The sequence below is a fragment of the Mustela erminea genome, chromosome 11 (assembly GCF_009829155.1).
Source record: "Mustela erminea isolate mMusErm1 chromosome 11, mMusErm1.Pri, whole genome shotgun sequence".
In the NCBI taxonomy this organism is placed as follows: domain Eukaryota; kingdom Metazoa; phylum Chordata; class Mammalia; order Carnivora; family Mustelidae; genus Mustela; species Mustela erminea.
Window position 1 is genome coordinate 90,015,705 of NC_045624.1, and position 27,409 is coordinate 90,043,113.

At 44.9% G+C, this 27,409-nt stretch overlaps 1 protein-coding gene across 4 annotated transcripts in view; it reads right to left on the minus strand.

Annotated features, from left to right (window-relative positions):
- The window catches only part of LAMB4 (laminin subunit beta 4), a 97,599-nt gene that overhangs the window by 43,625 nt on the left and 26,565 nt on the right, over positions 1 to 27,409 (minus strand). For all 4 annotated transcript variants that reach the window (XR_004277116.1, XM_032306026.1, XM_032306027.1 and 1 more), the window contains 8 exons: positions 23,825 to 24,004; positions 21,158 to 21,267; positions 19,041 to 19,120; positions 18,328 to 18,478; positions 12,904 to 13,035; positions 5,220 to 5,405; positions 3,695 to 3,810; positions 2,764 to 2,884 (listed from right to left, as the gene is read on the minus strand). Coding sequence is in view for 3 of the 4 variants with exons in the window: in XM_032306026.1 (XP_032161917.1) it covers positions 2,764 to 2,884; positions 3,695 to 3,810; positions 5,220 to 5,405; positions 12,904 to 13,035; positions 18,328 to 18,478; positions 19,041 to 19,120; positions 21,158 to 21,267; positions 23,825 to 24,004 (1,076 nt within the window). In the remaining variant the exon portion in view is untranslated. The remainder of the gene's footprint in view (positions 1 to 2,763; positions 2,885 to 3,694; positions 3,811 to 5,219; positions 5,406 to 12,903; positions 13,036 to 18,327; positions 18,479 to 19,040; positions 19,121 to 21,157; positions 21,268 to 23,824; positions 24,005 to 27,409) is intronic.

Here is a 27,409-nt window from a genome sequence, read left to right on the forward strand (position 1 = left end):
AGGGGACCAAAGCTTGCACCCCAGGCACCAGCACCATATCAGCCCACGTAGGCTCCATGAATGGGTGGTGAATGGATAATTCGCAAGGATGCATGAAACGCAGCATCAAGTCATAAACCAAAATTTACAAAATTAGAAATATTCAGGATATAGGTTTAAGATGAGGAGTATCTTGGCTCTTATTGAGTTTCATGACTATCATAATAATAAAATCTCTTCATGATGTATGAATTCCTTCATTTTTCTCTTTCCTTTTCCTTTCTCTACTCTGCTTGGGTTCCCAACTTTTAGCCTTTTCCCCTAAATTAAATCTGTTGGATTTGATTTTCTTTCTTTGTAACTCATGTGTTGGTCTGTGAATGCAGGTCTCTTCAAACTTCCTGGGCAGAGAATAGAACTTCCATGGGTAGGGAAATCACAGTAGTTTAAACTCTCATTCAAGAATTTGTTTCTACTTTTTACTTCTTTCTACCTTTACCTGGTAGAACCAAGGCCCTCCAGGAGCAGGATTTAGACCATCCTTGGCTAAGGTTGCCAGTTAAAATACAAATCACCCAGGTGAAACTGAATTTCACAGAAGCAATGAATAATTTTTTACTAGGTCTCAGACAGTATTTGATGGCAATATTTTGGGCATATTTATACAATATTCAAATCTAACTTGGTGTCTTGTTTCTTCTCTCCCCCTTCCTCCCTCCCCCCTTCTTCCTCCTACCTTCCCTCCCTGTTTTCTAGATCTTGCAATTCTATCTCTGGTAAAATAATCTTATAAATGGCAGGGGTTTCTTGTTTTTTTATTTTGGATGTTACAATACCTGATTTCTAGAATACAAGATACACCTGCTTCATACCGAGTTCTATCGTAGATGATGAAACCGTGAAGTTCCAGGTTATAAATTTAAAATGTTCAATGGTTAAAAATTAAACTTTGAAGACACAATTCATGAAATACGTAAATACAACTACTTAAACAGGGGATTGTCAAGCTTCCTATAAAATGCTAGACAGTAAATGTTTTTGGCTTTGTGGGTCATAAGGCGTCTGTGGCAAGTACTCGGCTCTGTCTTTGTAGCTTGAAATCTGCTGTAGGTAATATATAAACAACTTACCAGGGGTGCCTGGGGGACTCAGTGGGTTAAGCGTCTGACTCTTGGATCCGGCTCAGGTCATGATCTCAGAGATGTGAGATGGAGCCCCGAGTCAGGCTCCGTGCCGAGCACAGAGTCCGCTTGGATTCATTCCCCTCCCTCCCCTTCGCCCTCTGCCCACCCCCCCATATAAATAAATCTTTAAACAACTGGCCATAGCTGCATTCAAATAAAACTTTGTAGGGCAGTAATGTGGCAATTAAATCATGATATCAGAAGACCCTCACAAATATTTTTTTTAATATTTTATTTATTTATTATTTATTTTGATAAAGAGAAAGAGAGAGAGAGGGAACACAAGCAGGGGTGAGAGGCAGAGGGAGACGGAGAAGCAGATTCCGTGCCAAGCAGGGAACCCAACGCCAACCAGACCCCAGGACCCTGGGATCAGGACCTGAGCTGAGGGCAGACGCTTCACGGACGGAGTCTGTCAGGCGGCCCTCTCACAAATATTTTAAAATGCAGTTGTAAGAAATGATTCTGATTTTTACTCACAAAATTACTTTGAAAGAAGCCCACACCATTCTATACGATTCTGCTGAAGGTGGAATGAACGCGATCCTTTCACATATTTCTAATGATCGTGAGAATTAATTGGAGAATACTTTCCAGAAATTAATTTGACAGGCTATTTCGAGAGCCATAAACCCTGAGGCATAGGGTATAGATACTGGTAAATGAAGGCTTAAATTTCCTCAGTGCCCAAACTCTGCCCAGGCCCTAGCCTGGGCCTCAAGTTGTGTACAGAGTGAAAGATTTAAAAGGAATATCGGTGGCCCAACTCTATGGAGAAGGAGGTTGAAAGAAGTCATTTGAGGAAATACTATGCACCGCTCCTAAAAAGGATAAGAAGGCAACATAAGGGCGCCTGCGTGAATCAGTCATTAAGTGTCTGCCTCAGCTCAGGTCATGATCCCGGGGTCCTGGGATGGAGCCCTGCATCCCCCGCTCGCGGGAAGCCTGCTCCTCCCTTTCCCACTGCCCCTGCTTGTGCTCTCTCTCTCGCTGTCTCTCTCTCTGTCAAATAAATAATAAAATCTTTAAAAGAAAATAAAGAAGACGACATAAGCACTATAAGAAAATGCTTAGGATATAATGGGAACTAAAAAAGTATCTGTCTATGGACTTGCACGAGTGTTCTGGTCGCAACACTACACAAGCAGGAGGTCCAGAGCAGAACTTACAAGGCACTGACAATTCAAGTGGTAGAATTTCTCCCCAAACTTTCTGCCATGCCAGGATGCTGTCGTGGCCCAGAGCGGGGGCTCTGGCACCAGGGAGTCTGGCTCTGATGGCAGCCTCCTCACTCACTGGCCCTGTGACCCTGTGCTTCTGTTCTGTCATCTGTAAAATGGGGACAATGACAGCACCTTGCTCACGCAGTTGTGAAGACTAGAAAACAGAGTAAGTAAAACCTTCGAACCGTTGCCAATGAGCGCTGTTCGGTAAGGTGTGCCATTGGTATTAGGTGACGTTTACAGAGAATCAGTGATTTTTCTAACGGCACAAACCCATTTATACTTCTAAAGAAACAGGTCACCAGGGAGTCTAAAAGTCGAATGACAACAGGGCTCAACTTGGAAGGCGGTGCCCTCCCTCGCTCCGTGATACTTACTGAGTCAACCAGGATGTGGGACTGAGCGTGGGACCCTCCTTCCAAAGGCCGGGAAAAATGGACATCTATGGAATATTGTACATCTGGTTCTAAACAGATGGTTGTGGGCAGCAGCACGATTCTGTAGGAAGAGAAATAAAGACACAATTCAGTGACAAAAGTACAATTATATAACCTAAGCGGCCAGGGTATTTGGTGGTGTTCCGACCTGCGCTGAAGTGGGTTTGACAGTGGGGGCAGAGGCCGGGTCTAGACCAGCTCCGGTGGGTTGGGGGGAGAGCAAATTCACTCTCAGATTCTCTGTGTGGCTCTTGCATAGGATTGTGCCAAATAGCAAATCTTAGGGACCACCAGCCATGGGTTGTCGCGACTACTCTGGGAAAAGGACAGACAGAACAAATATCCTTTATTCTACCTACCATGCTAATCTCAACAGGGTCTCTTGTTTTATTTTGCCACAAATCTTTGATGCAAAATTAGTAGTAGCTTTTTTCTTTCTTTCTTTTTTTTTTAACCTTATAGACTCTCAGCTGTTGGGAATACCAGCTGAATATTTGATTCTTACTCTTGTAGCATATTAATTTCTCACCTCTGCAGGCCGTTTGGTGAATGGGAAAGGAATGTTCTAGACTGAGAATGAGGAGCTCAGGGCTAGAATCCTGGTTCTGCAGTATGTTAGCTCCAAGACTGGGGCTGGTCTCCAAGAAGTCTCATTCTCAATTGCTCCTCACCCAATGAAGAGAAAGTCTCCTTAGTGAGTTGTTAGCAAGATAAAATATGATCTTAAATGTGAAGCTTAGTGTAGTCCACAGCAAGCAATAAATGCCATCGTCTCCTTTACTTCTTCTGCTTAGGTCTTCGATACAAATTACTGATAAAGGAACAAAATTCTAAGAAACCTTCCATGTTTGAGGACAGGTCCCAAGCATACCTGGAAGCCGCCGGTAAAGGGAAAGACAAAGGCCGTGGCCGTGGACTCTTGCGTGGACAGTGCTTGCTCCCTCCAAGGGGCTTAACCAGGACCTGGACAGTCCAGTCGGCTGCAGGCTAGACAGGAAGGACATAAAAAGCACGCCCTTGTGAAGATGCACACACAAAACACACCTCATGGGTAGCCCTTGGACTTGAACCCACAAGCCCCAGCCCTCTTGGAAAATGGAATTTGGGAGCAGAGTCTGAGAGGCTCATTCTCTGCTCTCGCTTGCTGGGGTCGGAATGGTGACCCAGGTAGACCCAGGAATATTGTTTCTGGCCGTAGCTCTAGTTCCTGGGCTGGAAAAGTCCTGGTGCTCCTGATGGGCCTTGTTTTTAACATCTGTCTCCCAAAGATTCAATTACCACACCCTGTCCCTGGATCACAGAACAAAAGTGGAAATCTGGAATCCTTCACAAAAGCTTGTATCCTTTTTTTCATGTTACTGCAGAAATATTATTATATAAATGTATCATTACACAGATTTTGTTATGTAATATTTGCTTATTATATGGCTAAATCTATTTATAGGTGTCGTCTAAATATGCATATATGTATTTATAGCATATGCTAATTCACTATACTCTGAAAGCCATGCAATTTGGAAATGCTTTTTAAAGATGCCAGAGATGTGTCCTCTTAATGGAAAAATTAAAAAATATATACCACATTTTTAATGACTCATCCTACTGTCTAGGCCCAAGTTCACTGAAACTCCTTGGCTATCATTTAGAAGGGAGCCATAGAGATTTGTGTCATATCAAGAGTTTCAAAGTGGATCAGCCGCTCTGGTCATACAACACCATGAGAGTTTCCAGAACGAGGTCCCTCGAGGAACCCTGGGGTTTCTGAGACCATTCCAGTCTCATAAAACATTTTTCAGGGGAAATGGTCTGTGGGGTTTCTGACTATCAAAGAAAAGATTATGCAGAGAAAAAGTTCGGGGCCATTGCTCTAGATGGAGTGTTTTTCTGGTTTGGTTTCTGTTCTGTCTTAGATCTTTCTCAACAGGCAGGAGGAGGTGGCAAGAGGAGCAGCCTGCCATTAGCTCTTCTCTTGTTTCAGGGTCAAGTCCAAGTCCAAAATAAATGTCTCTTCTGCATGAACCTGAATCTCTGCACACAGGTTAGCTTACTGAAGTTCTAGAAAATTTTAAGGAAAAAGTCCCAGGAGGGCAGATTTTGTGTTATTTTAGTTTTTTATTGTTCTTACACAAACATGCCATCCCCGCTTCCCCAGATCTTGCACCTGAGATACGTAGCGTCAACTTCAGCTTCTCTCCATGGAATAAAGCATGTGTGCCTCTGGCTTACTGTGTTGTTTTAATATTTTTAGGAAACTCTTTGATTTCTAATGCTCTCCAGATGTTCGACTTTTTGCAAATCATTTTCTGTTGACCCTATCTAGCAAGACCGGAATGGAAACTTGTAGCTCCAGAATGTACTTCAGTCAGCCTCTTACCCCTGAAGAAGCAGCCGGATACCTGAGGCTCGTAGCAAAGGGCGATGGTGAAGTCCATGGGCAAGGAAATGTTGCTGACGACAAATCTCAAGCCGGCCCCAGGGAGAACTCTGGCAAATCCAGGTCCAGTCCACGTAACAGGGGTTCCAGGAACTGGTTCTCGGAAAACCACGTGAAAGGCAGGCACCTGGCCAAAAGTCGCTGAGCCCTAAAATTGAAGAGGAATGCACACAGCTTTGCCTACAGTCGAGTCCTGGAAGAGCTCAGGAAAAGAAAACAAACAAACAAAAAAGCACATATTTCCTGATGTGTATATGATACATCTGAGTAAGTTACTCCAGCCAGGTCCAGAAGGCAGCTGAGGATAACGTGCTGAATCAGCAGCATATGTTACCGTATGGAATGATTGATTTGAAAGCAATGTCACTGGAAATCACTTTAAGCTTAAGTACCCCACGTGCTAATGAACTGAACAAATTCCACACTGATGACCTTGGATTTTCTCAGATATGACTATGGGACTCTGGCCAAAATATGGAAGGAAAGAAAATATTCCCATGCTTACTTCATGGGCTTTTCCTAATTATTCATGATGCTGAGAAAACCCACATGGCTTTTGTTTTTTGGGTATCTCTTCCATGCAAATATAAGACATGCTCCTCTATCTGCTTGGAGGCATAGAAGTATAAAACTTGTAACACACTTGATTGATTAGAATCCCTGATGGTCTCTATCCTGGCTGTCAGCCTGGGGCCATCTGGATCCTGTAGATAATACTTTAATGACTTCGCCTCTGCCTCCCCAGGCTTGCAGCCTCTACCGGAACTCTGTCTCTTGTGGCTTTCTGCCCTCATCACCACCCCTGCCAATAAGTGTTTCACACTCTTTCCAACCGCCAACGGAGTCACACCCAGATTACTTCGTCTGGAGTTCAAGTTGTTCTGTGATCTACCCCAAACTCCTTTTTGTCTGATAAAGGTTTATTAAGTAACAATTCAACGCCAATCCCTGGGTTAGGAACATGAATATGAATAGGACAGAGTCCTTCATGTGGAAGAGTTTAGAATCTGGCATTGGAGACCGAAATGTAATTAAGAAACCATATCGGCCAGGTGAGCTTTCAATGAACAGATATATGTAACATATCTGTATACCCTCGCCATAGACCCTGTAGGTGTCCCTCGGGGATCCCCTTTCCCTGGTTGGAGCACCCACCCATGAGTTGCTCTGTGTGTGGCTTCTAAGAGTTCACAGCTGCCTCCTTCTCCGGAGAACTGGCCTCCTATACCTCCTCCCCAAGCCCACCTCCATCCCTGCTCCCAGGGTAGCTCACAACCAATGGCTTCTTAATACAAGGCTATAAAAAGCCGAGGACAACTCTGTCCACGGTTTATGCTTCTGAGCTCCTTCGTGGATCAATCCAAAGTTTGTTTTACCTGAGACCACATCTTACTCTTTCACCCTTGTTTCTGTCTTCCTCTTCTGGAGTTTTCCTGAATAGCACTTCCTTAATAAATCATATGCACCTGAATCCAGGCTTTGGCTCTGTCTCTAGGGCACTTGACCCAAGACAGTCGGCGCCTGACTTTTTACCCAGAAGCAGGCTCCTAGATGCACTTTGGGAGGAGGATGGTTTTCAGGTCAGCTGGTGATGAGGACCCCAGTGTGTAACTTGTATGATGATCTCTGGAACGTGGTTAGCAGAGCAATTACTAAAGCTGTCACCTGTGGAGAACTTGGGACAAGAGAAAGGGGGAAGCGGGGCACCCACTGGATATTTCTGGCACTGAGAGATATAAGGGAGCAGTAGTTATAAGGACTGTGGACTGCAGCAATAGGAGGTAGTTGTTGAATGCTGCTGATGCTTGGATGAGAGAAGATGACGGGTTCAGGGCAGTCATTCACTAATTCAAAGCCTAGTGTGAGGATCAGAGGGCCCACCTCCTTGGAGGTCTTTAAAGACTCCTCTCCTTTAGTTAGGTGGCAGGAAGAGCTGAAGACCAAGCACAGGACTTCGGTGTAGGACTTGCAGAACTTCAGAAAATCCTGAATTCTCGGTAAGTCACCTATGCTGAAGTCAGGCCCCTCACAGGGAAGAAGAGGGCTTTTAAGACACGGGTGAAGCACACGAGAACCTTGAACCCTGAGGTTCTCCTGAACACCCTCTGACTATAGAAGTAATCCACTCACCCTTACTGGAAAATAGAGTCCCTCCACTCCACCTCAGCCATATTTGAGGACATGTAGAAACCTCAAATGATGCAGGTGCCTTGGAAGAAAATGTGCACCTTCCCCCGGACCTGCCTATATTACCCCTCCTGACCACCTGCCTGAGCATTAGGGTTTCAGCATGATCTGACTGGGAAAGGGCTGGATGTCTGAGAGGGACTGGCTAACAGACACCAGTAGCAACTGGGAAAGAATGGCTGGCTATGGATCCTGAGGTTGTTAGAGCAGGGAAGCGGAATATGAAACTGGATAAAGACAGTATGTGGACTTGGGGTCACTAGTAATGTAGGATTTAATTAGCCTGGCAAGAGCCCTGGGGCCTTGAGAGAGCGATCCAATATATTGCTGGAGCAGCTCTTGGAAGCTTGGCAAAAGCTGTGACTCTCAGGAAGGGAAGCAGAGGTTCCAGAAGAGCTTTAGCAGGCTCTGGAAGAAGGGATACTAGGCTCACAGTCAGTAAGTCATGCAGTCATGCTAGAATGGATCTAAAATACAAGACCAGAAAACACACCCATTAATTATGTTTCTTGAAGGCCTAGGGAATGTGCTGTGTATCAGGACAGTAAGCAATGAACTGGTGAGTAGGGCACCAGCATCCCTGAAGAGCTGAGTGTTGAGTATCCTCTGTAGGCTGGTGAGATTCATCATTATAGAACTGAGCTCCTTAGTGTCACTGCAAAGGACAGGACCACAAACTATCAAAGGCAGGGCATGTCTTAACTCTCAAAATCATGATGGGTACAATTATGAAAATGGGCAGCAAGGGTTAGAGTAGGAGACAAGGGGACCTGCCCCATAGGAATCTTCTATGCAGATGATTAACAGAACATGGTATTCATAGGAGCAAGGTGGAAGAGCAGACAACAAAGCTTTATATATGTAATCAAAAGTGATCCGGTATGAATTAGTGAAAAGTTGAGGTCAGCTGCCCTCATGGAAAGACATGATGCTTTGTCAAGTTCCTAGATTTGAGCCACTTCTTGGATCCAGAACCTGATGACCCAAAAGAGGCCAGGTCCCCATGAAGAAAGACTCTTCAAAACCAAGGCAAGTGTAAACCATGTACCCAGCCATCATGGTCCCCTTGTTAGAAGAGGGGCTTATAAGGGTCAGGTAATATATGGAGTCCTGGCCCAAGTTCTTTTTGCAGTGGATTCACTGCACTTAGTGGACCACCCACTGATTATTTCCTCCAATTCCTGAGTATGTAATTGGCATAGACCTGCTTAGCAGTGGACACTGACTCTTTGAATTGAAAGGTAACAGAAGAGCTCTTATAGTAGGAAATGCCAAGTAAAATCTTCCGAGGTGCCCATCCTCCTCCACTTTCTCCTCACCAAGCCAATATAGTAAACAAAAAACAATACTGCAAATCAGTGGCATCCTCCAAGTGTCACTGTCAGGACTCAGTGGCGATTCCCATCATATCCTCATTACAGACTTAATACAAACCTAACCAGCGTAGTCCCACTTGTATCTTTACCAGAGCAGTCGAACGACACCTTCGTATATGATATACAGCTATTCAAATGCAAAATGTGTTCTTCTCCATTCTCATATAGAAGAAGGAACAGAAGCAATTTATATTGACTTGGGGTGAGCAGTTGTGTGTATTCAGTCTTGCCCCAAGGCTGTTCATTCTCTGTTCACTCTATAATAGTTTAGCCCCAGAGGGTTTGAATCATCCTGGTATTCCACAAAATATTACAGCAATTTCCTATATTAAAGGATATAATTGGGTGAAGATGAGTCTTCATCTCATCTTCATGAAGATCAAGTTGGGTCCCTTGGTCCAAAGTGATGTTACATGGTCTCCCATAGAGAATCTCACAGTCTATGCACTTGTTTGGCACCACTCCCGGAGGGCTCACAGTGTCTGAACCACCAGTGAGGGAAAGCAGAACACTTCCTCGGCTCAAGGGACTCACTTTACAGCAAAAGAAATATAGCACTGGCCTTGTGACTTTGAGATCCACTGCTCCTACACAAACCTAGCCTTCCAGAAGATTCTAATCTCAGATGGGATTGGAATGGGGATCTCTTAAAGCTGCATCAGCTCAGCTAGCTTGGAAATGACACCATGCGAGGCAGGATAGTATTCTTATGGAGTTTGTTTACTCCTTAGAGTGAAGTCTTTTATGTAATGCTGTGTTCCCAACAGGCAGAAAACATGGGTTTGGAAATCAAGTGGGAGTAGCCAAGTTCACTGTCACTGATGGTGATCATGGGAATTTGGGCTTCTCATGCTTTCAACTTTAGGCTCTGTAGGTCTTGACGTCTCGATTCTTGGGTAGGAACAAAGAACTCCACTAAACTTAAAGCTACGGCTACTGCCTAGTCACTCAGGACCCTCATGCCAGTAGGCCAGCAGGCCTGGGAAGAAACGACCATCACTGGAAGGGCTGATGTTATATAATCAGGACGTGCGGAATATCCATGGCACTGAGGTGGCCCAACTAAGACACCCCTGGCACTGCCCTATGTGTAGCCTGATGAGACTATGGAAACCAGAGGCTCAGACCCTGGAGGGATGAGGGTCTAGGTCATCCTACCCCAACAGACGTGCTAGTTGAGGATGAGGGGACTCTAGAATGGGTGGCAAGAAGGGCGGAAGATAGAGAGTATCAGTTACAACCTTGGGACCAACTGTCATAGCTGAGGGCTACAGTTTGTCCCACTAGTCTCCTTTTGTAAATCTTCCTGGAAACAGTGACCCATGAGAATCCTGGGGAACCCAAGCTTGCATGGAAGGAACTCAATGGAAGAAACAAATGAGCACGATCGGCTTCATGGGCATGCAATGTGTGTACTTGCAGAGGGTCCCATGCTCCAAAGGGCCCAGGGTTTGGTTTCCTGCTCTGCTGTCACCATCTTGAAATCATAATTTTATCTTTGAAGTTGTTTGTGAAGGAAGTCTCTTGGGATAATGGAGGGCACATCTGAGCGGAAGAGATGTGCCCACTATGTGCTTGCTTGCTCCCATTTGCAAAGAGCTCACACGATGCCAGTGAGCATAGCATTCAAGTGGACCTACTATGTGCATGTGTTCGGTAAGACTAAGAGTGCGTACAAGGCAAATGTGTTACATTTATGACTGAGTAAGCAGGGTGCTGACAGCTCCAAGAAGCCAGGCTTTCCGTTCCAACCAGAGCTTGCTTTGAAACAGAAAGAAGGCAAAGGCATTCGAAGAAAGCCATTATTCATGTGGCTTCCCCGTATCAGCCAGCAGCCTACAAGGAAGGATGATTAGAAGGAATAAAAGATAAGGTGACTCCTGGGTGCCCATCTCGCAGTCCTGCCTTACTCATCAGCACGCTGAATGTAGGGAGTGTCGGTACGACACAAACTGAGAAGTGAAATGAAAACTAAGTTGAGTTGGTTTTGTGCAGCCTTCCATTGTTCTGGAAAGAACAAGCTAGAGATGCATATGTGACCACAAACTTGCAATCTCAGGGCCTACACAGGAGCCAAATGCTCTCATGTTTGCAGTGGAAACTGGCATTGCACGACACAAAGATGAATGGTACAATTCAGGCTAATAATTTAACTTCTACGTATTTCTTTTCCTCAAACGACATTAAACAGCAAATAAAAAATCACTAACAAGTCACGAGAGAAAGACTACGGAAGAAACTAAGAAGCTAGATATTTCAGCACCTTCAGTGTTCTTTTCCCCGGATTTCTGAACACAGGGCTCTGCTCAGGGATCTGAGCACTGCCCCTCGCAGGGCCTCCCTCTCAAGCCACAGCAGCTGTGACTGCTGGCTGCTGTCTCGCACTGCTCCCTCCTCTTGAGAACTGCTCTTGGATGGGAGCCCCCTCCATGGAGAGGTCGTCTGAATCTGCGCTGGCAGGCCTGAACCATGGCCTCAACCACGGCCGACCGATGGACACCACTCGCCTGCCATTTGGCCTCAATGGGGGACAATTCTGTTGTGCCGCTTCCAACCTCACGCGGGTCCAGGCCAAGGCTAGACTCTATCCTAGACTCGTCCTTGCCTTGCTTTCTCCTCCCCAGCTTCCTGTCCTTGCTCCCCTACAGGCGTCTCCTGATGAGTGTCCCCCAGTAATGCATGCACATCCTAATCTCTGTTTCTGGGGGACCCAACCCAAGACAGCAACTCAGTCCCCATGTCCACATGTATAGAAAACAGAAATAAAATTTTCACACAAAAGTAGGCCCTTGTTTTGTATTCTTCTGTTGCACCAAGCTGGCCCAGCCAATTGATTTCATAACCCACTTACTAATAGACGGAGCTTCCAGTTTTAAAATGACTGATCTACGGGACCCCAGAGACAGAAACAAGGAACTGTGTCCAGTGGGAACTGTGTCCCATGGCGGGACATGGTAGGCAATGTCAGAGGAGGATAGATCTGTGTTGGGTCTTCAGGGATGAGGAGAAGTTTTACAAATCAGTCATACAGAGGTGGTCATTTCAGGGGAGGGGAGGAGTCACTGTTTCCCACTCTCTTCTTTCAGATGGACTTAGAATGAGAAGTGCAGAGAGTCAGAGAAGGCTCCATGGGCATGTGGTGTGGGAACAGAAACAAGAGAAAGAGCGAGACCGCCATACTGGTGTGCGTGGACCCAGGAGGAAGAGCCCCGGCCAGGAAGCCTTCTCTGCTCCTCTCGGCTGGAGGGGGCTCCCTTTAATCCTGAGTCCCTATCACGTTATGGGCACCTCTTCTCTGATGCTCCCTCCACCCCGCCACCATTAGCTGTTTGTGTACATGGCTCATGTCTACAACAACAATCTAAAGCGCAGGCTTCACGTCTACATAGTTTTGTTATGGATCCAAGCATTTCAATCCCTCTTATCTGTAAGGAACTGCCTCAGGTGCTAGCCTCATGAACAAGACAGCCAGCGGCTGATTTCACTTGCTTTCCAACACGTGCACTTGTGCACACGCACACGGGAATGTTCAGTAAGCAAAGATCCCAGGGTATGAATGAATGAATGAATGATTGGGTCTCAAGCACCCCCAACTTCCGCTAATATAGTGGGATGGCTACAAAGTCCTCAGGTCTCCTCCAGCCTTCTGAAGCCATTGGAGGGGGGTCCTGTGGAGTGCGGGATGGATGCCCTGGCCACATCCCATGGCCTCAGATTCCAGGGCACAGCCATGCACCAGCCCCAGGGATATCCCCATGTCCTTTACCCTCCAAAGAGGGGGGAACTATTCCTCAGCACCATACCTTTCCTTACTAAAATGACAAGAAATTATGCAATGCCTGACTCTCTGACTCCAGAATCCAGCTTTCCAGAAACTTCTGTCTTGAAAGAAATAAAGCTACTGAAGTGTGGCCCAGAGGCTCTAATTACTTTGAGCTGGGGTCCTCCTTTCGTCCGTCCCCTCCTGGAGGATATGAGGAGCTCACGAGGCCTGAGCACTTAGCCGGGCCCCACCTGGTTCTGAGCACGGTTCCTTGTTCGCTCAACAGCAGGACAGACAACAGCCATGAAGAAGTGGATTACCTCACTCCGCTCGTCAGCAGGCACACTCTGCTTCTGATTGTTCTTCAGTATTATATGGCCCTTGTCAACTGTGAAATCGCTCCCTTGTTGCTGGAAATACACATCACATGTAGGCAGCACTGTTGCCGATACCTTAACAAGAAAAGAAACGACAGGGTAAGCAACTGGCAAAAGTTCCCATTATACTGCAGGGTGAGAGTTTCCGATTAACCGATAGCCTGAAGGTAATCCTGATTCTCATTTCATAGTTTCAGGAAGGAGCCATGAGGCAGTTGATACTTTTCTGTTCCTCTGCGAACATGGGAAATTTTTGGTCGTCTGATGAGCACGTGTTGGGTTTTCTTTTTAAAGGATGCTGTGTCCCATTGACATTCGAGACTGGGGAAACATTTATTCTTATATCTATTAGTTCTACGGTGTGAAAAAAAAAAAAAGCACAAATGCTGTCTTAATGTGAAATCTCAGGAAGAAAGTTGTAGAAAGTCCACAACAGGCCTGGCGGCAAGACTCAGACTCATTAGCTTATTGTCTCTCTGGCCACTCCCTAGACCCATTCCTGGCAGTTCTCACAGTTTGTGGGATTTGGCCTTTTGGGTTCCCATGAGAGGTTTGAGCCGGAGAGCCAAATCCCCACAGCAAAACTGAAGCAGAGGAACAGCATTCATCCCGCTCTGGGGTTCCTTAAGACCCTGGCCTCGTGGCCTTCTCTTTGCTACATGTCCTCAGGGTGACCCCAGTCAGAATCTCCAGTGGCTCCGTTCCAGATTGCTGCTGGGCTCTGGACATGCATGTTTCCTTGGCTGATGTTTCGTTGTTGGTGTTACTACCAAGATTTTTAATTTCACAGGTTCCCTGGTTGGTTGTCTTGAGCGTGCAGTCCTAGGCTCAACTGTGGCCTGCTTCCGGAACTCTCTTACTCCAGTGTTTACTGCTCTGATTCTCAGCCACACTCTGACCAGCTGCCTGACCTCTGTGATGAGGACCCTTGGACAGGCTACACTGGATTATGTCAATTTGTCCTCTTCTTTGTTATTTTTTGTTTTGTTTTGTTTTGTTTTCCCCTCACCAATTGAGTTCATCATGTAACACAAAATTAGAGACTATTTTATTAATTTCATACAGACAGTATATTATAGAATTAGCCTTATATTATACTGTATTAAATTTTATACTATGTTAAATTCAATCAATATTAACTTTTTGTGACCACAAATCATTTCTATAAGAAAACAGACCAGTGTTTCCCAAACTGTCTATGAATCACCTAGTTCTCTGTTAACACAAAGATATGATTGAGTAGGTGTGGGGTGAGGCTTAAGCTTCTCCAAATGCAGTGAACTCACAGGTCATGCCAACCTTGTTGGTCTATAGATGACATTTTGAGTTGCAAGGATGTTACCATCAACTGAATATTTGTGTCCCTGCAGCATCCATATGTAGAAGCCTATTCCCCAAGGCAATGGTATTTAAAGGGGGGGCCTTTGCAAGGTGCTTGGGTCATGAGAGCATATCCTCATGAAGAGGATTAGTGCCCTTATGAAAGGAACCCCAGAGAACTCCTTTGTGACTTCTACTGTGCAAAGACTCAGTAAGAAGATGGTGGAAAAAGAACTAGGAAGCGGGCTCTTGCCAGACACAAATCTGCTGGAGCTCTGCTCTTGGACTTCCCAGCTTCTAGGACTGGGAGAAGTAAATTTATGTTGTTTATAAGCCACCGAGTCTATGGTGATTTTGTTACAGCAGCCTGGATAAGTTCAGATACACACACACACACATACACACACACATACCGTTTGAAGACCCAACAAGAAAGTTAATCATCATTTTTAGTTCCCCAGAGTGTTTAAACAACTATTTGTAAGTTGTGGACTTGGAGTCACACCCTTTCATGTGTCCATCATCCTTTCTCTTCTCTCTGCTACCTATTAACCCTTCCTTCTTCCTGTCGGACTACTGCAGTCCACCCTCCCTCCATCCCAGGCCCCACTTGTAGGAGACGGCACTGACAGGAAGACTGAGGACAGTCTTCCTCAGGGCAGTCCCTTGCTCAGAAAGCTTCAGTGAGTTCTCATTGCCCAGAGAATAAAATACAGTTTCTCTAATAAGAGAATCTAATGTTCTTTTCCAATACTTCTTCCCTGTACAAACTTCCTGTTCCATGAACGCCCCTGCCCTGTCTCTCCTGTGAGCCATTACTTACAACTTTTCACCAAGGCCACCAACTGAAACGTTTCTTGTTCTCAAGTCTCAGCCCATATTATTCTACCTGTGCATTAGACCTGCTCATAAAGGATCACTCACTCTGAAATTGTAACACATTGCACGAAGCAACACTCTCCTCATCATATGAGAAGCTGCCTGGAAATTAAAGATGCCCACACTTAGGTTGTTTGGAAAATTAAATTAGATAATGCATGTGAAGCTCAAAGTGCAAGGCACTAACGAAATGGAAAATTGTGGGTTTTTTGTTTTGTTTGTTTTTTAAGATTTTATTTATTTATTTGACAGACAGAGATCACAAGTAGGCAGTGAGAAAGGCAGAGAGAGAGGAGGAAGCAGGCTCCCCACTGAGCAGAGAGCCCGATGCAGGGCTCCATCCCAGGACCCTGGGATCATGACCTGAGCTGAAGGCAGCGGCTTTAACCCACTTTTTTAACCCCTTTTAACCCACTGAGCCACCCAGGCACCCCAATTTGTGGGGTTTTTAAAAAAATTTTTTAAAGTAAACTTTTTTACTTTTTTACTTTTTTTTAAAGTGAACTCTACTCCTACTCAAGAGTTGCGTGCTCTACCAACCGAGCCAGCCAGGGGCCCATGGAAGTTTTCTTAGTCACAACAGCAAGGGCATAGTAAGCACACAATGCGTAATTGTTATATGAGTGCACAAATTATTCCTATCTAACTTAAATCCTTTCTGCCATAATTATCGATCATGTTTTCAGTGAAAAGGAAATTATTCATGATGCGATTTTTTAAACCCTTAACATCAGTTCCACCATGAATTTACTTTCCGTTGTCTTACATAGGACTTTCTAACTCTTCAAGCAATCTTTCTGGCTCTTTAAGCCTGTTTCATAGCCTTGATTTTTTTTTTTTTTAATTTCCTTAAAGCCATGGAGAGAGGAGTAAGTCTTCACATCAAATGCTAGTCTCAGTTCAGAGCTACATCCCCACAGGTTATGATCCTATTTAATGGATTGCTGGCACCCGCCACATGGTGCACAGGGAATGAATGGTCAGTATCAGTCCGTCTATACTAGATAATTACATCTGCTTTGTGTTTTCTTATCTGAAACAATGGGAACGATTGTATTTATAGTAGTGTGGGAAAGATACCACTATGTGTCCCTTCTACTGTTTCACTGTTAGTTACCACGTTCACAATGCTTCTGACACCGATGTGCGGGTTTATTCCCACACCCACCAAGTCTCTGACCCCAGGTGGGTGTCCTATAATTTCTTTCAGTCCTGACACCATCTCCCTGGATGCAGCGTCAGATGCCACAGGTTAAGGTCTCGGTCCCATTAGACTGCCCCACCCTCCTTCAGAAGCCGGCAAAAAAGCCAGGTTGTTCCTGGGACTTCTGACCAACCAGCTATAAAGTGGAATTCCCATGACACCCCACCCCCCCAGCCACAAGAGCTTGATAATTTGCTAGAGTCGCTAACAAAACTCAGGGGAACACTTACGTTCGCAGTTTATCATACAATAAAGGATCCTATAAAGGATACAGATAAACAGCCAGAGGAAGAGATACACAGAGCAAGGACCGGACTGGGAGGTTCTGGAAGCAGACGCTTTGGGCCCTGCAGTCGGGGTGCACCAGCCCCCTGGCACATGGATGTGCTCACCAACCTGGACACCTCTGAACACAATACTTTGGAGATTTTTATGGAAGCTTTATCACATAGGCATGATCAATCATTAACTCCATCTCTAGTCCCTCTCCCCTTCCCAGAGAATGGGTGAGGGGTGGGGCTGAAGATTCCCAGCTCCTAATCGTGGCTGGTTCTTCTCTGGTGGCCAACCCCTATCCAGAAGCCCATCAAGTCACCTGATTGGAACAAAGGACACTCCTATCATCCAGGAAATTCCAAAGGATTTAGGAGCCCTTCATCAGGAGCCTTCTAATATTTTGGTCAAAGACCAAATATTAGAACAAAAGGTATTCTAGCGCTCCTGTCACTCAAGAAATTACATGGGTGTTCGGAGCTCTGTACCAAGAATCAGGGGTAGGGACTAATACATATTTTCTATTACTTTACAATAGTTACAACCTAACTATAAATACCAATATTCCTTTCCCAAAGGTTTTTTTTTTTTTTTTCCAGTCACCATCATAAAGACAAAATTAAAAACCTGCGAAGAATGCGGACATAGAATTGTTTCGCTTTATTCCCCCCACCACAGCTGTAAGTCTAAGTAGGGACAGTAAAAGCCTCCTGTCCCCTACCCCAATTCCAGTCAGTAAAAGGGAATATTCCAAGCCTCCTAAGGGTCATTTTCATCCCTCCCACCAACAGTGTCCAGATAAAGAAGAGATAGCAAGAAATGGCTTCATCGCTGGAACCTGGAGGAGTTCCCGTTTCCCCTCCAAATCCCCTCTTCCAGACCGACCTTCACATGCTTTCTCTCCTTGAGACCTTCACCTCACATTACCTTTTCCCTTGTCACATTCCTGCCTGCCTGTGGCTGGTGTCACGTGCTTGGGAATGTCACAGGAGTCTAACTGGTATTTTCTCTAATCATTCCACATATGTGTGTGTCAGCTCCTCTAATGAGACTTTTAGAAAAGTATGTTTAGGGAAAAGACCCCACAGGCCTGGGACTTGTAGGAAACGAGGTAGCATGTCAAGGGACATTTGCAATCACACACTCCAGTGAACATGGCTGCCTTCAGCGAGAACTGCTAAGCTGAGACTGGCTTCAGGAGAGCAGAGCACAGCGTCCTCGTCTGTTAGGCACCTTACTCATTCATTCATTACAGAGTCTGTGATGTTCCTACCATGGGTCAGGAACTGTGGTCGGCACTAGGGCAATGGTGGTGAATGCGATGCACTTCCATCCTTCCTGCTCATGGTCTATAGTGCCATGGGGAAGGCAGACAAGTAGATGCTCAATAAACATGTCCTATCTGATGGGCACATCGAAAGAGCAAAATTGAAATCACAGCTTAATCCAATTCCCACTTACATGCCAGGCTCTGTACTAGAACTGGACTACGGAGATTAAATAAAATGCAGACTCTGCCCTCAAGAATTTCTATAATCTGCAGTTCTGTGATAAATTCAACTCTACTCCGATCTGCATCTGTGGGCAAAACCATTCTTTTCGACCTTACCCTTGATCTCAAGGGTGTGTTTGATGTATGGACTGACATGCCATCAGATCAAATCTGTAAGGAGACTAGATGAAATACGAACCAGAGGTGCACGTCCTTCCAGTGGGGTGGCCTCCTCTGCCTCATAGAGATAGAAATTCAAAGGAGCAAAGAAGTAGCCGGGGGCCGGTTCCGTGCAGCGGCGGCCGGTGACGTGCGGGCGGCATTCACACTGTCCATCCTTGGGGGAGCACCTGGGGAAGACCAAATCCATCAGGCACAAATGTTGCGGGGGGAGCGGGCAGGTATAAAATGAAGACGGGGGTGCTGAGCTCAAAGCCCTCTGAATTTGGACCCACTCTTTGAATCGATCAATCCATCTTGACAAGGAAGTTAGGAGGCCATGGGGTCCATGTGTCTGGTCTTGAAAAGCCAATCCAGATCCACAAAACCCAAGTAGCCACTTCTTTCCTCTGATTCTACGCTAAAGACTGCAAAAAGGAGTGTAGGACCTCTCTTTACAGGGTGGCAAAAAGCTGGTGTTTTAGGCAGGTCAAGTCGCACAAGGCATCCATCCTTCCACCCCCAGGATACCCAGGGGTACAACTGGTTCCCTCTTCCTTAAGAATATTTCAAGCAAAATAAATCAACTGGGCTGTAGCACATGCTTCAGGATCATCGCCTTTAACGCCCTCTGCTTGTCAAGGAATAAAGTCCATCCCTGATGACTATGAGCAAATCGGGATAAAATATGCTTTTACGTGGAAATGTGAGCGAGGACTGTAGGCACAGAACACTGCCGTTCATTTGACTTACACGTTGGAATAAGCACCTCCAATGTCGCAGTCACAGGGAGAACAGCCGTGGAGGTCATCTTCCAGTCCCCAGTATCCAGCCTACAAGGAGAAAATGCTCAGCCGATTCTATCTGAAGTGTAATATTAAAACCAGTCCAAGACTGTTGACTCACGTCAAACAGCCACACGGCCTGGACAATCACCCAGCCTCTCTTGCCTGCACACTTGGTAATGATCTTGGAGGACACGTATCTTTCATTTCTGGGACTCAAAAGGAGGGGGACAGGTGGGTTGTCTGCGGATGACTCCGAGCTCAGATGTGGTGGAAACCATGGGGTCTTCTAGCAGTACCAATTTCAGACCAGTCTGGGGAGAAGGGCTTTAGCTGATTCGCAACTGCTTTTGTAAAACCAATAGGTTCCCTTACCACAGAATCATTGGGGATTTTTACCTCTACACCCCCAAAATGTTTGGGGATAAAAAAAAATTCAATCAAGCTGCTTTTGAGATCTTAGTTGAATATCATAGTTCAGTAGGCTCACTTGTTTATAAATAAGTCATTTTGGCACAGTAAACTTTATGTGAGAGAGTCAGCTCTGTTCGAGACTTTTTTTCATCATTGCAACATCTTGACCTTTATTAAATATAAGCAGCTGGTGAGATACAAACAACCAGTTCTTAAATCTGATAACATTTACTATTAAATGCTCAAATAAAAAAAACACAAACTTCCCCCTCAGATCTCCAGTTAACATGCTCAGAAAAAATTAATAACAGGTAGTATCGATATACCTTTTTTTTTTCATTAGCTTGGTACAATTTTATGCCTGATTTTACTAAAAAAAAGATTTATTTTAAACATTAGAAGTTGACATAACTTGTTACAAAACACAGGACAGGACTCTTGATATTCTTGCCAAAACTAAACGTCAGTTCAGGCAAAAACAACGTGCCATGACCGGCCTTACTCAGGATGTGGTTGTGAAAACTCCCCTGGTCCAGGCATGCTGGCGTGGGGGATGGGGAGCGGGCGATGGGGAGCAGGTGAGGGGAGAGGGGGCCTGGCGCAGGTCAGGAGGCCTGGGCGCCACCGGACACAGGAGGAAGGGGGCCCCTGCTGGAGGCGTGGGCTCAGCCACCATGGATAAGCCTCCGTGGGGTGGACCTGCCCAGTTATTTTCCTGTTTCCTTCTCTGTCTTGTCCCCACATGGCCACGCAGTTGGCCCGGCCCACCTTGGTTCATAATTTCTAGGTCACCTGCCCTGTCTTAGAGAGTTCCTGCTTCGCACGTGCTTCCTGGATTTCTTTCCCCACCTCCTGTGCCCCATCCTCCTATGTTTTCAGTAAAATGACTTAAAATATTAGCACAAAACTATGTTGTAATAGGCATATGTTTCTTATTTATCAGCTGCATTTCTTCAGACACATCAAGGTCACTGTTCTTTTATTAGGTTAAACTTTTTTTTCTTTCTAAAATGTCATGGTGGGCTGCCAAGATTGGAGAACAAAGGGACGAGTTGGATTTGAACTCCCTAACTGCATGACACATTTCTTACGGCGTAAAAATAGGTTTTCTTTTACTAACTTTAGACATATGTGCTCATATGTTTAGAGGAGTCTGTGAAAAATCCAGGAGTTTGTTTCCCACAGGAATCTCCAGCCCATGTAAACCTGTGGTTTGGGGTTTTTATTTTTTTTGAAACGAGCTCGTCCAAAATATTTTTAGGCAAGGAGTGGGTAGGGGTGGTAAAGGGAACTGTATGCGAGAGACAGAAGAAAAGGCTCCATGATCTGGCGGGCTGAGAGAAGGGAGCAGATCAATTGTCACAGTCTATCCTGCTTGGCGCTTTCAGAAGAACAGCGCATAACACTTCTAGCATCGGTGCCTGGGTGGTAAAAGTTGGTGTGCCGGTGAGTGTTTAACAACTGGCTCTCTCGGGAAGAATTATAGAAAACTCTACTATTTGCTGGTTTCTGTAGCTTAAACAACTGTTCCCAGGGAAGTCTGAAATACATCAGGACAAAGAAAGCAATTAACAAGGCCAGGTCTCTTCTGGGCAATGGCAGTAGAAATCCCATACATACAAGGGAACATACAAGGGAAACATACAAGGCAAATCCTAGGCAAATACATACGGTGCATTCTTCACAGTGTGGTCCTGTGGCAAACGTCTGGCATAAGCACTGCCCCGTGTCCACATCGCAGGCTGAGAGGGGAAGACTCCCAAAGGGGTTACAGTCACAGGCTGAAAACATGGCAAACACAATTATTCTCGTTTTTGTGACCCCATTCTTGTCCTGAAGAGCTCACAGTGAGCCCAATGCATGGCCCCAAGAAGAGAACAGCCAGCCTGCCTAGTGTATCGTCTTGTTGCACGATCACTGTGGTGCGTGCACCCCCACATAGGAAAGCCAGGGCCAGATGCTTGCAGAGAACCCCGTGCGGTTTTGCAGGACGACACTTAGGAGACAAAGGAAAAGAAGCTGTGCGAGCAGGGCCAGGTGGCACAGTAACCCTAGTGATGCTGGGGGTGGGGTCAGATTGCTTGAGGCAGGCAAGGGTTTCTGAGGGTCCTGGTCGTTACCGTGGCTCCTTCTGTGGCTGTTGCATCTAATGTCTTTCTCTTCCCTCTCTTCTTACTGCCTAGTTACCTTCTCTTTTAATTGTCTCTCTCCTCTGTCTCTGCCACGCAGAGGCATCCTTGAGTCCTGCCTATGTTGTAAAGGCTAAGAAATTTGCTACCAGAGCAAGATATACATTTCCCCTGCAGGAAAAATCCACTGTTTGTGGAAACAACCCAAATGTCCATCGGATGATGCTGAATGAATAGGTCATATGTGGACTCTCCACACAACGGAATATTGCTCCGCCATAAAAAGGAATGAAACATGGACACACACTGCAACGTGGACGAACCTTGAAAACATGATGCTAAGTGAAAGAAGCTGGCCACAAAGGACCGCATATTGGATCATTTCATTTGCATGAAATGAAATGCCCACACTGGGCAAATCTACAGAGACAGGTTGCCCAGGGCTGGGGGAAAGGGGGGTGGGGGGTGGTAGTTAGTCAAGGGGCTTTTCTTTTCTTATGGCAAAATACATTTCATCTAAAATTTTTTTTTTTAAAGATTTTATTTTATTTATTTGTCATAGAGAGAGAAGCAAGAGCAAGCACAGGCAGACAAAGTGGCAGGCAGAGGCAGAGGGAGAAGCAGGCTCCCTGCCAAGCAAGGAGCCCGATGTGGGACTCGATCCCAGGACGCCGGGATCATGACCTGAGCCGAAGGCAGCCGCTTAACCAACTGAGCCACCCAGGCGTCCCATCATCTAAAATTTTTAAATACACCCACACTGTTGTGCATCCGATCTCCAGAACTCGATGCCCATGAAATACCATCTCCACCCCTTCTTCCCTCCCCCAAGCCCTTGGCAACCACTACTTTGTGTTTCCATGGACTTAGCTGCCCTAGGTACCTTGTGGAAGTGGACTGATCATACAGTAGCTGACCTTTTGGGACTGGTTTATTTCACTGAGCCTAACCTCCCCAAGGTTCATCCATGCTGCTGCACGTATCAGACTCCCTTTTAAAGGCTCATGAATATTCTGTTGTACGTATATGCCACACTATGTTTGCCCACTCATCCACGGATGGACACTTGGATCGTGTCTACTTTTGGGCTATTGTGAACAATGCTGCTAAGAACATAAGCGCACACATCTCTCCAAGCTTTTGGGTAGATAGCCAGACGTAGCGTATAGGGTTTCTTTCGGCGGTAATGCAAATGTTCTGAAATTGACTCTGGTGGTAGCTATACAACTCTGAATAAGCTAGAAATCACGAATTGTACTTCAAAGAGTGGATTGTATGGTACGTGAATTATAGCTCACTGAAGCTGTTACAAAAGAAAAAAAAAAGCACACAATATTTGTCCTATTCTGGGAGGGCATCAGGTCAATACTGAACCAGGGAAACACTCGGGTGTGATGGGAATTGGCTTGACTATATAATTCACTCTCTTGGAATTTAATGTTGCCATTCAACTCCAGAAGGTAGGTTTCTGCATGTTGCTCTCTAAACATGTAAATAATCTACAGTTCCTCAAATGGGCAAAAATACAGAACATGATGCTGTGACCAAAGGGAAATTATTTCCCCAGGATTCCCGGGGGAATCTGCAGTTTTAGGAGACCTCAGGCAGCTCTAAATTTCTGTGATCCCAGGGCCAAGGGTCTTCCATTTGGCCCCAGAAAACTCTGAGGTTCTTCTTGTTTCCCTGCAACCTCTCCCTTAGCTCTTTTTTTCTTTGCCAGAGAATAAAGGACCAAGTCCAGGAGGGGTATGAGACGAAAGGGGAGAAGTAATTTTAAAAAAAGGAAAAAGAAAAGAAACCATCACTTGAAGATTGCTTAAGAAGTTATCAATATATACACAAATGCATAATGTAATTTAATGAATCTGTATAAGAGAGTCCAAGTCAGACCATTTTTCTAAAGGTTTCACAACTTGGCTCTGAATTTCTTGGCATTTTCCCATGTTTGGCCCCAGTGGGGTAATGTGAGCGCCCCCTGCTGGTCCCTTATGATAACCTCAGCTCACCACCAAGAGAAAAATCAATCTACTAAAATCTGTGGGAGGGTTTTTTTGGGTTTTTTTGGGGGGGGGGGGATGGTTGCATCGCTTTAGAAAACCCAGAGGCAGGCAATACCTTCAGTGTTTACAATGACCAAATTTTAGGGTTGACAGAGACAGCCCCAAGCTTTAAAACACATCTGGCTGTTAGACTGTCGCTGCTGACTTACGCTGACAGCCCATGGGGTCGGTCGCGTTCAGCCCGTGGTGGTTGGGCTTGCACCGGTCACACTTGGCTCCTTCCACGTTTTCTTTGCACAAGCACTGGCCGGCCACAGTCCCCAAAGCAGGATCAGACTGACTCACACACATGCCACCCGATAAGGTCCCGTCCGGGTCACATTCACAGGCTGGGGACACAGACACGCAGTCTTTTAGTTAATTGCAAATTGTGGGAAACCTGAGATATAAACATAGCATTTTAGTCATGTTACAACTATTTTATTTTGTTTAAATAATTAAATACGTTTAAACAACTAGACTAGTGGGTGAGGGCTATTCAGATATGTCTCCCAGATTTCAGGCTTTGGAAAATGCTGAACAAATGTGTGTGTGTGTATATATATATAATTTTTTTTTTAACGGCTTTTAAGTGATTCTCAAGTAAGAGGATCAGAGGAAGACATATTATGAAAACTGGATGTGAAGAGTACATTGATTAGTTTGGGGGGTGATGTAAAGGTTTTGGAGCTAGCTAGAGATGATGATCATAAAACTTTGCGCCGAGTTGTACATTTTAAAATGGTTAATTTTATATCATGTCAGTTTCACCTCAATGAAAGAAAGATTAAAAGAAGACAATAAGACTCCAACGGTGAGCATGAAGTCCAGAGGCAAGTAAGCATGGGACGCTATAATGTAATACACAAATATAGATCTATATACACAAATATGCAAATACAGATACACAGACACGCATATATATCATCCAGGGTTGTGAGAAGTAAGAGAAAAAACATTACATAAACTGTCTACCCAATCTCTGAAATCTGGTTAAGAAAATAAGTCTGTCCTTCCCCATCACCGAACAATAAAGATAAATGCTCTCATTCCCTTTAATTCATCCTTGAGGGAGCACCTTCAAGAAAGAAAGGGCGAGAATAGCAAGAAGGGTTCATATCACTGTTTTCTCTTTGGAAATCTGCTGGCAGGGCAGAAGCTAGGACGAAGAGATTCTGCAAAATGAGATAGTCACCTACAGCCAAGGAGCAAACAAAAGAACCACCCCACCCCTACTCTCTTTTCTGTTCAGCAGGAACCTGAAAGACTACAGGAGGGAGTATGCTATGAAAAGGGATACTGAGAGTATGAATAATTCCAGAGGGAAGTAATAAAACGCAGAGTTTGACTTGAGTATAAGGAAGAGCTCTCTGGCAGTTAGAGCTGCCCAGTAGAGCAGCGGCCCCTCATTTTTAGGGGTAGCGTCCAGGAGAGGCTGGAACACGTCATTGTCTGACAGACTCTTTCAATTTTCAGCTGTTATTGGATGGTGGCCGGTAATAAAATCTTATTATGGAAAAACAGCATTCAGTTCTGTTTAGTTTGGGAAAACCAGAATTTTCTTTTAATTAAATACATTTGCTTCTAGAAAGGAAGGGATAAGCCGGATACATTTTAGAAGTAGCCCAAAGGAAAGAGGTCAGCTTTACTTGGGAGCCACTCCAAAGGGTCAGTATTGAGCTCCAGAATATAATGTAATTAGGTACAGAAGTATCCTTTGGGGAAAGGATGTGGGTGAGGAGGTAGTAACTTTACACAGAAATAACCCTGTGTCATGTCCTTTAGGATAGAAGTCCAGTAAAATTTCTCGGCATCATACAGCTTAACTCCAGCAAACTCACATCATCAGTGGTTGAATCGACCAAATCTTTGTGTTTTTTCCTGTATCACATTTGACTGTGTTTTAATCACAGAAGACTTAAATTTAGCCAATCTTGGGCCTAGAGTCTGATCATATAAATATTTAGGCTCAAACAAGGATATTTTGGAGAAAATTTATATGAGAATGCTGGTCAGTCTTAATAAATGCCATTTGTACACTCATACTCCCCCACACATAAACATGTACTTAGGGAAAGTGGGGGGTCTCATGAAGGCTGTTTTTATAAGCTCCTCATTTGTCTTTCTTTTAAAAAAAAAACTCCTTGTTTATAAAGAACTACTTCTTAATCTCATATCTGGGTACTAGTTTTCTTAGTTTCCTTCAGAAGCGACATCATTAATTCTATCTAAGTTTTTTTTTTTTTTTAAGAATTTATTTATTTGAGAGTGAGCAAGAGCAACTGAGAGAGAGCACAAGCAGGGGGAGGGGGAGAGGGAGAAGCAGACTCCCCGCTGAGCAGAGAGCCTGACCTGGGGTGGGGGGTTTGAATTCAGGATCCTGGGATCATGACCTGAGCTGAAGGCAGACGCTTAACCCACTGAGCCACCAAGCGTCCCAACACGAAGTGGTTTTTAAGGAACAAGACTTTGGTGAATGTGACTCTCTGGCTTAGTTACTTCTAATCTCTTTCCAGGTCCCTAGATTATCTGTTTCAAAACATTATATTTTCCCCTGATTCCACCTAAGATAGCAATTTCTTCTTCTTTTACAAATGAATAGGGTTTAAAACAATAAAATACGTGTGGAGGGGGATGCGTGCACGCACGTGTGCAAGACAGTGGGGAGTGAATTACAGGTTTTGGTAAAAAAATGTAGGACATTTAAAGAAATTTTTTCTAAGAATTCATGTCTTTGTATCAATTTTAAACAGGTCACGTAAGGGAAAATGTTATGCAGTCAGGTACCTACTAAGTCATCTTTTTTCAAAAGCATTTTAAAATTTAAATTCAATTAATTAACATATGCTATATTATTAGTTTCAGGGGTATAGCTTGTGATTCATCAGTCTTATATAACACCCACTGCTCATCACATCACATGCCCTCCTTGATGTCCATCACCCAGTTACCCCATCCCCCAACTTCTCCACTAAGTAATCTGAACAAAACCTTCGTTTATGCTTTTTCTACACTGTGATTTAAAGCCTGACATCTAGGGTGTTCTGTATATTTAGGTAGTTTTGAATTACTTTTGTGTATGACTTCATTTTATATATCATGATGATACAAAGTCTGAAGTTGTGGTTTTATAGCAAATCAAATATAGCAAAACAAAATATTGATGATACTGCCTAAGAGAGAGGATTTCTGGGTCTTGGGAGAGGCAACCTTCCCTGGGCCTGGACATACGAACATTTTTTGCTGAGTGTGCCAACAACGCGAGGTCCTGACTGCTCTTCCCCCTGGGCCATTTCTCAAGGTTGTGTTTTCAGCAAGCTACCTTGAGGGATGAGGTCACTTCTTCCCTTGGACAAAGGACAGGCATGCTTCCCCTTGCGATAAAAGCCATGAATCCCCCAAGCTTAGTGTTCCTTGGCTGGGGCATAAACTCATTAGGTATGCGGATCCACCTGCCATCCTTTGAATGGCCCCATGGGACTCAGGGTCTCGGGACAGGGGAACACATACCCATACAAGCATCTTGTTGCTTGCTGTGTCATGAAGTCCTTTGCCCTCCCCCTTGAAATTTCATGTCTTCTGCCAGCATCCACAAAACAGTAACCAGCTTCTTGTCAGTCTGTGAGTAGAGACTGACAGACCCAGGAACTGGCTCTTGATATTGGAAATCAAGTTGGAGCACTTATCCATGCGGTATTCGACAGACAGCAGTGCTGGGACTGGAGCGAGACAAGCGACTCAACGAGGCGCTCACT